Raw genomic sequence first — 13,836 nt, 5'->3', positions numbered from 1 at the left:
GAAATTTGATTTATGTTGAGAAATATAAATGATGACGTTATAATGTGTACCTCTGCGTGGAGGGAACACATTTTAGTCAATTGAGTTATCCAATTTTATTATTTAAAAAAAATCCATACCTGGTTGTTCTTTTTATTCTAAAAAATTTATGGCACTGTATAGAGTAGAAATATGTGTTTTTCAAGTCTATGGACAGGTATGGATTGAACTCCCCTAATTCCACCAGGGTCATTCATTATAATTAGATGAATAAATATCATATTTTCATCAATTTTTTTAGTGAGCAAATAGAGACCAGTATAACACTTTAAAATATTACATTTTATTACAAATCCACAGAGAGAAAGCTTAATTATTTCAATACTATGATTAAAAGTGACAGTAACTAAGGAAGTTGTGGATTGGTATATATGAAATTTCTGAACTACTAGCCTTTCTTGTACCAAGAACAGTTAATGGGAACATAGGGGGAATGAATTATGTTTTAACGCTTTAGTTTCTCTATCAATAAATGCTTATTTCCATCGTCTTAGAGAGGAACAGTAATGTTAAATAGAATTGCTATTTTCTACTGGATTTATAATTTTAATATATATTGTTAGTAATAATTACCTCACATATATATACACAAATCGCCCAGCCATCTACATATCCTCTTTTGTAACTATTACAAAATTAAATTTATCTGCAGTAAGATCTAACTCAACTTTAATAAGCACTGCCTGTGGGTGCAGTAGACCATTTTGAAGACCCTAATGAACATATAACATACTCACATACACAGTCTGATAATTAATTTGCAGTGATATATGCAGAATATCACTGGTAGTTGAATATTATTGACAGAATTCAGTCCTGAAAACTAGTAGGAGTAGGCCAAATAATCTTTCTTATAATATCACCACTATGAAATATAATATACTTCAAGATTTGCTGATGGTGGTTCTAGGGCAGAATTGGGAGATTTGTAAGTCCTGTTCCTACCCTGATAAGCATGTATGAAGAAAATGAGTCATTTCTTGCCACTGTAATAAAAGTGGCCTTGTTATGTCAGGCAAAAGAATGTGTCACAGTCGTATCTTCTTTTTTCCCATCACCTTCCCCATCTTTCCCATGGTTTCAAGGAGTTTTAAATGTTCTAATCAAGTAGAATAATTAAAAGCAAAATCTATATCATAAATTATATTTCTAGTCACAACAGTATTAATGTTGTTTCCTTTTCCTAAGTGATCTTCCAATTGTTTTATTTCAATAAAATTAACTTTTTCACTATGCTTTTAAGTTACCCTATAAAAGAGAGGTTATGACAACTTCCTAAATACTGATTAACATAAATTTGGTGGCACATTTACCAAATAGAGACATATGGATTGCTTAAAAAAGAAAAGACTTTAAAACAGCAACAACTTTACCACATGAAACACTTAGTGAGATATTTTTAAGTGATTTTGAGAAATACAAAAAACGGTAAATTTAAAGTATTTAAAACCAAGATATAATTCTTTGAAGTATAGTCTTTTAGATGAATTCATTATGAATCCCTATTCTCTTTAAAAAGGTTATTTTATTGACATTTAGTTGATTCACAATGTTGTGTTAACTTCTGTAGTATAGCAAAGTGATTCAATTATACATATACATACACATTCTCATAGTCATTTCCATAATGGTTTGTGCAGCTTCTTGTTTGTCCATTCCATACATAATATAGTTTCAGTTCAGTTCAGTCGCTCAGTCGTTTCCGACTCTTTGTGACCCCATGGACTGCTGTACGCCAGGCTTCCCTGTCCATCACCAACTCCCGGAGTTCACTCAAACTCAGGCCCATCAAGTCGGTGATGCCATCCAGCCATCTCATCCTCTGTCGTCCCCTTCTCCTCCTGCCTTCAATCTTTCCGAGCATCAGGGTCTTTTCCAATGAGTCAGTTCTTTGCATCAAGTGGCCTACGTATTGGAACTTCAGCTTCAGCATCAGTCCTTCCAATTAATACAGGACTGATTCCCTTTAGGATTGACAGGCTGGATCTCCTTGCAGTCCAAGGGACTCTCAAGTCTTCTCCAGCACCACAGTTCAAAAGCATCAATTCTTTGGTGCTCAGCTTTCTTTGTAGTCCAAATCTCACATCCATATGTGGCTACTGGAAAAATCATAGCTTTGACTAGGTGGACCTTTGTTAGCAAAGTAATGTCTCTGCTTTTTAATATGCTGTCTAGGTTGGCTGAAGGCAGGAGAAGAAGGGGACAACAGAGGATGAGATGTTTAGATGGCATCACTGACTTGATGGACCTGAGTTTGAGTAAGCTCCGGGAGTTGGTGATGGGACAGGGAAGCCTGGCGTGCTGCAGTCCATGGGGTCGCAAAGAGTCGGACACAACTGAGCAACTGAACTGAACTGAGGTTGGTCATAGTGTTTCTTCCAAGGAGCAAGTGTCTTTTAATTTCTTGGCTGTAATCACCATCTCCAGTGATTTTGGAGCCCCTAAAATAAAGTCTCTCACTATTTCCATTGTTTCCCCATCTATTTGCCACGAAGTGATGGGACCAGATGCTATGATCTTCGTTTTCTGAATGTTGAGTTTTAACCCAACTTTTTCAATCTCCTCTTTCACTTGCATTAAGAGGCTCTTTAGTTCTTCTTTGCTTTCTGCCATAAAGGTGGTGTCATCTGCGTATCTGAGGTTATTGATATTTCTCCCAGCAATCTTGGTTCCAGCTTGTGCTTCATCCAGCCCGGCATTTTGCATGATGTACTCTGCATATAAGTTAAATAAGCAGGGTGACAATATACAGCCTTGATGTACTCCTTTCCTGATTTGGAACCAGTCTGTTGTTCCATGTCCAGTTCTAACTGTTTCTTCTTGACCTGCATACAGATTTTTCATGAAGTAGGTCAGGTGGTCTGGTATTCCCATCTCTACAAGAATTTTCCACAGTTTATTGTGATCCACACAGTCAAAGGCTTTGGCACAGTCAATAAAGCAGAAATAGATGTTTTTCTGGAACTCTCTTGCTTTTTTGATGATCCAACAGATGTTGGCAATCTGATCTCTGGTTCTTCTGCCTTTCCTAAAATCCAGCTTGAACATCTGGAAGTTCACGGTTCATGTACTGTTGAAGCCTGGCTTGGTGAATTTTGAGCATTACTTTGCTAGCATGTGAGATGAGTGCAATTGTGTGGTACTTTGAGTATTCTTTGGCATTGCCTTTCTTTGGGATTGGAATGAAAACTGACCTTTTCCAATCCTGTGGCCACTGTTGAGTTTCCCAAATTTGCTGGCATATTGAGTGCAGCACTTTCACAGCATCCTCTTTCAGGATTTGAAGTAGCTCAACTGGAATAGTTTGCATCTGCTAATTTCAAACCCCCCACCCTCTCTCTCTTGGCAACCACAGCACTGTTCTCTATGTCTGTGAGCCTGTTTCTGTTTCATAGATAAATTCATTTGTGTCACAATGTAGAGGAATCCCTATACTGAAATGCTGCAGTCTCTCTGTCTCTACTACTGTGCAATACCTTCCCACTCCCTAGCCAACACCACCACCATGAAAACTGGCAGCCACCTACATGCCATTTGTCTTCTTTCTTCCTCATGACATCTGTCAGTAACTATCATTGCCTCTTCTTCTCGCCACACCTTTTATACTTTGAAATCGTCCCAGACTCAAGCTTTTCAAATTCACTTTGACTGAATCTTTTGATTTCAAGGGATCTTTATGATGAGAGCAATAAAGGTAGGCAGATTAAAAAAAAGGCGGGGCTTTCTAAAAAGACTGCCTTCAAAAACAATTTTACATTGCCTTTAAAAGGTTTAAATGTTTGTTTATTCTTGAGCAAGAGCTGGGGCACTTTGATGTGGAAGTTGCCATATCAGCATCAAATAATCTGGCCTTTCTTGGGGCACAGAAGGTGACGTGGGTCTGTGTAGAACCTCTGGGTGTCTACAGGATATTCTCAGAGAACCGTCACCTGGAGAACAAAAGAATGATTATGATTGGAAGACTTAGAGGACAAGAAGGGAAGGTATGGACAAAGCATTTTGGGGTGAGTGGGGAAAATGTGGGCTTGATCTAAGATCAATACATTTAATTAGAATGTAAGAAAAGAAATAATTTGAGTTTCTCTTTCTTTTCCAAAGCACTGTATTCTTATTTGTCATTTAAGGTGAGTAGCTAAATGAGTCTATGACATCAAAAGAGGTTTATTGAACTGCTGGGTATATTATAACATTATTATTTTGAATTCAGGCAATTTTACTATATACTACAGTACTCTTGCTTGGAAAATTCCATGGACGGAGGGGCCTGGTGGGCTGCCGTTTATGGGGTCGCACACAGTCGGACACGACAGAAGCAACTTAGCAGCAGCAGTAGCAGGATTATTTTGAGCACTGTTCTATATCAGTTTGAAGAATACTTGAATAAAGAACTGCCTTACCTGTAATGAACATGTATTTACACAGTTTTTGTAAATTTAGCATCAGTGAAAATAAAAGATTAACATTGCTACCCCATTCTATTAATAGCAGGCTCTTGCAGACCAAAATCCTACTACTGATACTACTCGGATGAGAAAGGACTGCTAAGTGCAAGGAATGCAGAAATAAAGACTACCCAGAGGTGGCGCTCTGGTTAAAGTACACCTGGTTTTTGATTACAGGGAATGTATTTACTTCCTACCCCTCTAAATAGAGACTGTTAGCCATCATCGCTTTTGTATTTCTATAACCACAATATCAGGAAATAAAGGTCTTTGGTAACATCCTCTAACTCCAATCTGCAGGGACATGTGTAAAGTCTTCACTCCACTCACAGTCAGAGTGAAAACACCATCTCCTAGGCCCCTCCAAGCCTAGAGATCTGTATTCAAAGTTTTATCCATCCTTTTCTCTTCCTTTCCTTCCATAGAAACTATGATCCTTTGGATAATAACTTCGTGATATCTAATGTTTGATTAGTTTTCTAACATTTCATTTTAAAATAAAGATTTCATTTTAGTGTACGTACTTTGGGAAATAAAGCACCACAATTCCTTCCAGACCTATGTATTAAATGTTCTGTAGAAAATAATGTTTTTTTAAAAAGAGGAAAGATAAAGATGATTTGGCTTGATTCCTTCATTTGTGGATGAGAAAATGAAGGGCCAGAGCAGGAAATTTACTTCCACAGGTCAAATCAGAACTTAATTGCAGCCCACTAAGATCTTGTGTCATCTCATTTTATTATAAATTATTAACAAATTGAAGCTGAACCAGGGGATTAAAATGTATTATTGTTTACTGGGTTCCTTTCATCGTTTGGTTTAATTGAGTTTTCTTTACCAACCTTCAAGGAACATTACATTTTTTTAAGTTGGCCTTCTTTAATCACACCCATCTGCAGCTGTTTTCTATCCAGAACATTTTAATTATTATTATAGTTTTAAAGATTAAAAAATATTTTTCATACATGCACATAGTGATTTGACCATAAAAATGAAATTTTAAGTTCCAATCAATACAAGTAAGCCATTTCATTTCAAGGTGCTAGACATATAAAGAGAGGCGCGTTCTAACTGGTATTTAAAAATGTCCTCTGCTCGATGTTGTAGGCAACGACTATAGTTTCTTTTGCAGACTTAGTTTTGATGGTTTGAAAGACAGAAATCCCCCCAAACAGACGCTAAAACCATAGATGTTGAACATCTGCATTGTCTGTAGCTAGATTCTTCCGCAGGTCCCTTTTCTCAATCTAGCAGTGCTGTGTGTAATACAATATGAAAACTTGTCCCACAAGACTGGTTTTACTTAATGATACTTAGCAGAAGGGCTTTGCACTTTCATGATAATTTCCACCAGAAAAATCTCTCTGGAACTTACTACTAATAATCAGACCTAATATTAGCCTCAGATCGGAGATTTATTAAACCTATTTGGCAGAGCAGATAAAAGTTGAAGGACTAGGTATTTAAGCATCTAGGCTGAACTGAATGAGACACTCAGACTACCACCCTCAAAGCGTTCCTCAAAACTTGATTTACACTAGAAATAACTTTTCTTCTCTCCAGAGGCTGTGGGATTTCTAATACTGCGATAACTTCCATCACTCTGACGGCTAAGAGAAATTTGGCGTCTCATCCTCTACAGTGGGGTGGATACAAGGGGTAAGGGTTTTTTCCCTGAAGTTTTCCTGAACTTTGAAAGTAGACTGGGATCTTTTTACCAACGTTGATAAATACCCATGAAATGCCTAATGGGCCCTTAGTTTATACATGGATTGATGGGAAACAGGCAGTGTTTTAGAACTACTGAGTTCCTGACTGTTTCTACCTTGTGAATTAAACTTCCACTAAGGTTCATAAATCTCTAACATGGTGAATTTAAAAAACAAAAACACCTCAAAAAACACAGCACAGATCTCCACAGCTCGGAGATCTCGGGAAAGCCTTCCTACCCCAACAGAGACCCATTTCCAAGGCAGATGTGAAGTAAGTTTCCTAAAGGGCTCGTCTCCGCGAGGGACTGGCTGTCCCCGAGGGACTACTGGGGCGGGTCCCGGGGATACCTCGCGCGCACGGAGGGCAAGTGGGTCCCCGGTGCCTCGACTCGTCCTCCCGGGCCGCGTGGGACCGCCCCGGCAGGGTTTGCCGCGCCCGGGTGACTTCTCCCCACCTGATTCCGGCCCTTCCCCGCTCCAGCCTCGGCCCGCTCCTCCGCCTGGCTCTCTCCCCCGCCCCCGGAGTCTCGTTTCAGTCATCCCTTTGTCCTTGCCCGGATTGGCAGGTTTTATTATTCCGCCTGAACAATCCGGCCGCCCAGTGGCTGAGGGTCGCTGACGTCGGCGGCAGAGCCGGGGAGTAGTTGGGATTTTGCTCTGTCAGTAACACATGTGTAAGAGCCGCGGAGGGAGCGAGCGAGCCGGCTAGAGGCCAGCGCCGCCGCCACCGCCGCCGCCTCCGAGCCGGGCAGCAGCAGCCCCGGCAGCGGCGCAGGCTCCGGCGCGCCGGGCCCCTCCGGCCACAGCTCCCCGCCTCCCGGGAGCACTCGCCCCGCGGCCGCCGCCGCTACCGCTCCCGGGGCTGTTGTGTCTGCGGCCGCTCCCCGGCTGGAGGTGCAGGAAGCTCGGCCGAGCCGCTGCCGCCGCCAGCAGCCCCGAGCGAGCGGGCGGGCGCGCGGGAGGGAGGCAGGCGGAGGTGGAGGAGGAGGAGCGCGGGCGGGGCGGGGGCCGCCGGGCGGGGGAATATACAAAGTGAAGCCACATTGCCAAACTTGCAGCAGCGATTGCAGCAGTTGCTGCCGCTGCGCCGCGCTGCGCGGGCCGAGGGCTCCTGCAGCTGCTCGCGCGGAGCCGGAGGCGGAGGAGAACGGCGAGGACCGAGACTGACACTTCTGCTCCCCGCCGCCCGCCACTTACGCGGGGCCCCCCAACCTAGCCTCAGAGCTGCGCGTTAAAAAAAAAAGAAAAAAAAGCGGCCCTTAGCCCCCTCCTCCCCTTTCCTGCTTCTGCGAGAACATCCCCCCTCCCTCCAGCTCCGCCAGCCGAGGCGCCCCTTCCTTGGAAGCCGAGCGGCTTCGCTCGCATTTCGCCGCCGTCGCCTCTCGCAATATTGCAATATAGGGGAAAAGCAGGTAAGGGGACGGCTGGGGAGCCGCGGGCAGGGAGGGGGGAGAAAGAGGAGAGGGCCGATTTGGGCCGGGGCTGTTTTCTTTGGCTTCCTTCCCTTGACCGTCCCAAATTGCAAGTAAACAATACGTCGGCTTAGATAATGCGCGAGTCTGAAACTACCGAGGCCGGCCTGCGAGCTAGCACGGAGGACAGCCCCGGGCCGCCAGCTTTGTAGCGGTTCCTGCTTACAAAAGGGTTCTTCTTGGAGATGGGGCTGTTGGAGACCTTGGAGGGGGGGTGGGTATATTTTCAGTTCCGAAGGGAAAGGCTGGAGGTGCTATAAGGGTTTAAGTCTGAGAAGTAGTGTGGGGGAAATAGTCACGACCCTCCACTCCACCCCCCCCCCCCACACACACACTATTTTTGAAACAGTGGCAGAAAGGATCTAAGTGAGCAAGATTGGGTATTGCTGGTTCTTTTAAAAAATTCCTCTTGGCTTATAAGTCTTTTGTTCCAATCCAGAAGAAATCCGGTGAATCACCTAATTAAAATCAAGACATGAATTAAGCATCCATTTTTGTACTACAAATTGCCAGCGCTACGTTTGTCCCTCCCTTGGTCTCCATTAAAAAACACCAGAGACGTTGTTAAAGGGGGGCAGATTTTGCCTCTAGCTGCCAGTTCTGCTTTCTATTTCACTGACTATCCCAGGACCTAAATTGCTTGGCTATGTAATTACTAGAGTATAAGCCTATTTAACTTAAAAGCTTTCTTTCTTTTTTTTTCCCCAACTCTAAATGAAACTTGATGAGGGCCCGTCCTTAGTTATCAGGGGAGTCAGTTTCTGGTCAGTCCTCTTGATTCATCTCTTTTAGATTTAATCAGCATTAAGGTATTGCTTGTCCTTAAGAGCTTTAGCTAATGGGGTTACTGGATGCTTTTCTCAGTGTAGTGTTTCCTTTAAAAAAAAAATACATATATATTTACCTCTCACCAAAGATGGGGGCGGGGAAGAGCTTGGAATCTCCTCCCTCCCTCTCCTCTTTTAAAAAGGAATTTGGAGCGATTAAAACGGGGGGGGGGGGTTGTTTAAAGACCTAGGGCAGGAAATGCAGATTCATTTGGGTTAGGGCAAATTGTAACAAAAAGCAATTCCTCGAGTAAATGCATCAGATAAATCAATTTACATAAAGGTATGATGCATTCGGATAAATGCAATGCTAATGGGTTTTAGAGTGGTCCTGTTTCCAAAGTCTCAGGGTTTTGTTACAGCTTAATTGGTGCAGTTCTTATTCTGGTTTATTGTGCGGTCACTGGACACACGTTCCGGGACTCTTTCGGAGGAAATGTGTTTAAAATCGGCCTATTTAAGGAACCCGAGTCCTTGTTTCGTTCCCTTCCCCTCATATTTTTTTTTTTTTCTCCTGCAGTAGCCGAGTTGGGCTGGGGACAGGCAAAGTTCGCCCTCTCCCTTCTGAGGTATCAGCTGAATGTCTTGAGCAGATAGCCGGGAGCCTCGAGGGGAGCCCACACTCTCGGCTTACAGAGGACAAAGACAAAACAGGCTGCTTAATTGGCAGTAAATAACTTGATCTTTTTATAGAATAAGTGACTGGAGGAACACGAGGACTTTATTGGACCCAGGATTGGAGGCAACAAATTAATCGGTTTAGGCTAAGCTTTATAAATTGATTCCTATATTATACCCCAGTTGCTTCTCTCGTGACATTCATTAGAAAGAGTGGGGGATTTTTAAAAGCAGTTTTTGGTGACGGCAGGACTGGCTCGGAGATAACTTGTGCATCCTTAAACAGTTCCTTCTCGCATATTATCTGTAACGTACCCCTGGCTCCCCCCGCCCCTTTGGAGGAACAAAGCTTTAGCATTTAAATTGCTGATCAAGGGCAGATTAGTGAGACCAAAGTGGAGAGTGTTTGTATAGGAAGTTAACAGGCATCCTAAAGTTCAATGATCTATTATTCTTGCCTGTGTCCTGAAAACCCAGAGAAAACACTGATTGATCTTCAAAATGAAATGAGATTTGGAACAATAATGGGAGATGGCGGTCACCACAATGGCATGTGAAAGGTGCTGTTTAAAATACGAAAAACCAGTTTCGCAACTTTACACCCCCCCCCCCCCCCCAAACACACACACCGTCTCCTCGCCTTCCCTCCCACCATCATGGTCTCCATCTCCCCTCTGCTGGTTCCTCCCCTCCTTCCCTTTCAGAAAGCCGAACTATTTCCAACTTGTGAACTGCAGCTGCACTTCCCGGGGCAGAGCTCGGGAGGGAACGTGGCTCCGGCGGGGGCCGCCGCCTCCCCACTCCCCTCGGCGAGCGCTCTAGGCTCGGCGGGGCCCGGGGAGGGGCCGGGCGCGGCGGTGGGTGGGTTTGACCCTCATTTGCTGGAGGCGGGCTGCGAAGGAGGGGAGGAGGGGGCGGTGGGCGGAGGGGGCGGTGGGCGGAGGCGGGGGCCGGGAGGAGGCGCCGCGAGGGGTGGAGCGCGCGGCGGAGCCTGGCTCTCGGAGTTTTGACAGTACCCGAGCTGAAATTGTCAGCGGCGGCGAGCGCTGGAAAGTTGAGAGGAGCTCGTGGCCCCAGAACAAAGCTTGAGAAAAGTAAACAGGCGGCTGCTGCCGGCAAGACTCCCTCCTTCCCTCTCCCCGTCTTCCTCCTTCCCGCCCTTGCTCTGCTGCTTCCTTCCAGCAGCTCTGGGGGGGAACGGGTTCGCTCTCTAGCGCGGAGATTACTAACTTTTGCATCGCCCCTGTTTTGTCTCTCTCTCCCTGTCTGCTTCCCGCCCTCTGCAGACCATGGTGAATCCGGGCAGCAGCTCCCAGCCGCCCCCAGTGACGGCCGGCTCCCTCTCCTGGAAGCGTTGCGCAGGCTGCGGGGGCAAGATTGCGGACCGCTTTCTGCTGTATGCCATGGACAGCTACTGGCATAGCCGGTGCCTCAAGTGCTCCTGCTGCCAGGCGCAGCTGGGCGACATCGGCACGTCCTGTTACACCAAGAGCGGCATGATCCTTTGCAGAAACGACTACATTAGGTAAGACTTGGCTGCCTTTTCCCCAACATTGGCGGGCAGAGCAGTAGCAAAGCCAAAGATTACCAAGGATTTTAAGGAAAGGAACAGGGCACCTCTGAGAATACACCTCAAAAACCTGGCTGGCTGAAATTTAAGGGTTAAAGAAGCATGTGTTGTTAGTCCTCCAATTTTTAATGGCAGATTAATCGCGAAGGCCATACTAACTGAAAACTGCACATCTGGTGGGACTGGGCCGCTAGGTGTGCCAAGGTTGCGCACTCTCAGGACCAGAGTTTCAAGTGGTCAGCCCCAGTTGGACCCTCCACTAAGAATAAACATTTCTAGTGGGAGTTAAGCTGCTTTCTTAAAGCAAGGTAGGGGCCCACACAGGAACTCGGAGACAAAAGATTGACTTAAAATTTTGTGTGGTTAGTGAGAAATGATTTGCGAATGGTGATGGCTGATTATGATATTTACATAAGCACCTTAAACTTTCTTGAGTAGAAAATTGACTCATTCTTTGTGCCCCTTGTGAAAACTGCTAGTTACCTATCAATTTAAAGACTTGTCATTTTTCTTGTAGCAAAGGAACCCAAACAAGAAAAAAAAAAACCAAAAAACTTAATGGTAATGTTTCTCTTTTTGTACTGTTACTTGGAGGCTCGAAATACTCCAGTGTTAGCCTGTGGTTTGTGATGTAAAATTTTGCAGTGCTTTCAATTGAGGAATGTTCAGATTTGGGGTTTTTTGTTATTTGTATCACTGCCCTTGATCCCCAAGAGATTTAGGAAAAGAGGCTATAGAATTATACTAATCTTGCATTTTAAAGCAATGTATACGAACATTCATATGCCCATGTAAGCAGCCTTTTCCAACAAGTTTCAGTGCAATTAATGGAAAGAATTCAGGAGGTCAGGTGCCTATAGGATCTTTTCAGGTGAACTCAAGCTACTTAAACTCATTAATTTGAAAGGAGGCATTTGAAGGATTACACATTTAATTTGAGTAAATGGTTTGATAGACTGATGCACATGAATGCTTCTAGGAGGTGTTCTGTTTCAACATCCAGTAATTAAAAAAAAAAAAAAAACCCACGCCCACACGGTTGATATTAGAATACCGCTTACTTTAAAGAACTGCGTTCTATTTGAATTTCTGCTCTAAACCGTTTTCTTTATAGAGATTAGAACATTTTTGCTCTTTCTTCTATGTGGGTTAATCAATAGATGAGGTTTTTTTTTTGAAGTTTAGCTCTATTGTGATTCCCTCACTCTGGTTCTAAAACTGCAAAAGACCCCAGTGCAATTCGGAGCTGAGTAGTATGGCTATGTTTATCGCAGCGATATCAGTAGTGTAAAATGATGGAATAAGGTGACATTTGGTTTTCCAGTAATGCAGTACTGGCCTCCTCAATCAGCAAAGTTAAAAATATATGTATATAGGAAGGGAGAGGGCTTTTATTTTTAAATTAAGAGGGCAGCATTAATTTCATAAAGTGTTTTTTTAGAAGTGTTGGAAAACCAGCAGGAGCATGGGTGTAATGCTTTCTTATTCTCATTCCAAGCAATGCCATGAGCTTTGACAGTATTGTAATTAAATAGAGAGCAAAACTGTGGTAAGGAGGGTGGCTTAAAGGGGAAAAATTGACAGTGCTGTTCAGAAGCACTGAATGGTACAGATTCATCTCCTTACCATGTGCCTTCAGAAAACATTCTGATTACCACTAATTAAAAAGAAGATGGGTCCACTTGCATTCCCTCGGGACGAGTTTAGGCAAGTGGCTTCCTGGGAATCACTTCCATTTCTTTCCTTATTCTTGGGAACAAATATCAATGCCCATTTGGTGTTTTTCTCGTGGCTTAATGGAGAAAGGAAGGATGTGTGCCCAACCCCAAACATCAATTAATTGAGTCCATATTCTCCTTTCCTTTCTTTTTTCCTTACTGAAAACTGGAGCCATTGCTGGTGAACCAGAGGATACCCTGAGAACCTTAGATTTGTCCTGGAGAGATGTGTTCTAGCTCAGTACCAAATTGATCCTTTCCTCACACTGCTTAGAGCTTAGCAGCAGCATCTTCCCCCCGCCCCCTCCCCAACTCCCCATTTTTAAGGGATCTCCTAAGACTTCCTTCAGTGTTTCTTCTGCCCACCAAGATGTCAAAAGGGTGGGAAGGTGGGGAGGCGCGTGTTCCTTTCCCTCTCAGCTACTCCCTCCCCAGCCTCCCCTCTGTCCACTTGTTGAAGGCGCTTTCAGTTCTGCAGTGACGGCCGCTGAGGAGCAGGACTAATCCGCTCGCCGGCCACCAGGTGAAGGCGACTCTTCGGCTCTATGGCTCTAGCTGGGACCACAGAGCGATTTATTAAGGGGCTTTTAAACTGTCTGATTTTGAGGTTGTGGTGTTTTTTTTTTTTGAAAACAACCAAGATCTGGCTAAAAAGCTTCGGGAGAGCTGGGAGAGGCCCCGGGAGGGGAGGGGGCTGGGGGAGGAGGGTGCCGCTTTTCCCTAGTCCCTTACCCCTGCGCGACCAAGTGTCGATTGGGCAGAACTGAACTTCTGCCTCTTCTCCCTCCCAAGATTTCAGATAAAACCTTGCTGCAGCGAATCCGCACAATTAAAAGCTTTAATTAGTGGCTCCTCCATTTTCTTAGTTCTGATGGGCTTTATCTAATGAGATCTGGTCTCTGGCTTAGATCTGCTCCAAATGACGTGTCCGCAATGAATGAGAGCTGCGTCGCAAACAAAACATTTAATTAACAAAATTGGCCTCTAAGAGACAGAGGGAACGTCGAGGAGGGGGTGAAGGGAGAGGAAGGGGAGGGTGGGTCTTAAAGGGGCCAACGCCGGCCGGTCCGGCCACCTTACAAAATTACAAAAGTAGGCGAACCTTAGCAGCGCCCTCCCCCAACTACCCCCCAGTTCTGGAACCCCCAGCTCAATCCCAGCGCCACCAAGTAGCTTCAGAAACTCTGATTCTCTTTCTTCGAGTCCTCCTTCTCTACCCCCACCTCCGGCCCGAAGACTGGCGCGGAAAGTGCAGCGAGAGGAGGAAGTTCGGGGAGATCGACGGGTGGGGCTTCAGGTCCTGTGAGGCGAGGAAACGCGCCGGAAGCCCGGTTGGCGGTTCTCGGCGTGCCGGGTCTCGTCTTCTCGCTCGCTTGACCGGGCGGGGGCCAGGCTAGGGGCCGGTGGCGCCCAAGGCCGCAGTGGAAGCGCTTGGCCG

At 44.9% G+C, this 13,836-nt stretch overlaps 1 protein-coding gene and 1 long non-coding RNA gene across 3 annotated transcripts in view; one reads left to right on the top strand and one right to left on the bottom strand.

Moving 5' to 3' along the window:
- Window positions 1-300: 300 nt before the first annotated feature.
- On the bottom strand, window positions 301-6,791 carry LOC133244331 (uncharacterized). Its single transcript, XR_009735366.1, has 2 exons — window positions 6,649-6,791; window positions 301-3,968 (listed from the first exon to the last, which is right to left on the bottom strand). It is a non-coding gene; the product is annotated as an uncharacterized LOC133244331 (long non-coding RNA).
- Window positions 6,792-6,866: 75 nt separating this feature from the next.
- Window positions 6,867-13,836, top strand: part of LMO4 (LIM domain only 4) — a 17,089-nt gene continuing 10,119 nt past the window's right edge. The window contains exons 1-2 of one of the 2 annotated variants that reach the window (XM_061411360.1): window positions 6,867-7,605; window positions 10,397-10,635. In XM_061411360.1, coding sequence (XP_061267344.1) covers window positions 10,400-10,635 — 236 coding nt within the window. In that variant the 5' untranslated portion in view covers window positions 6,867-7,605; window positions 10,397-10,399. Of the gene's footprint in view, window positions 7,606-10,050; window positions 10,205-10,396; window positions 10,636-13,836 lie in introns of those variants that run through there. The other variant, XM_061411361.1, reaches the window with a different exon arrangement.

Source organism: Bos javanicus, chromosome 3, assembly GCF_032452875.1.
Source record: "Bos javanicus breed banteng chromosome 3, ARS-OSU_banteng_1.0, whole genome shotgun sequence".
Taxonomy (NCBI): domain Eukaryota; kingdom Metazoa; phylum Chordata; class Mammalia; order Artiodactyla; family Bovidae; genus Bos; species Bos javanicus.
The sequence above is the reverse complement of the archived record's forward strand: the minus strand, read 5'-3'. Positions and strand labels throughout refer to the sequence as shown.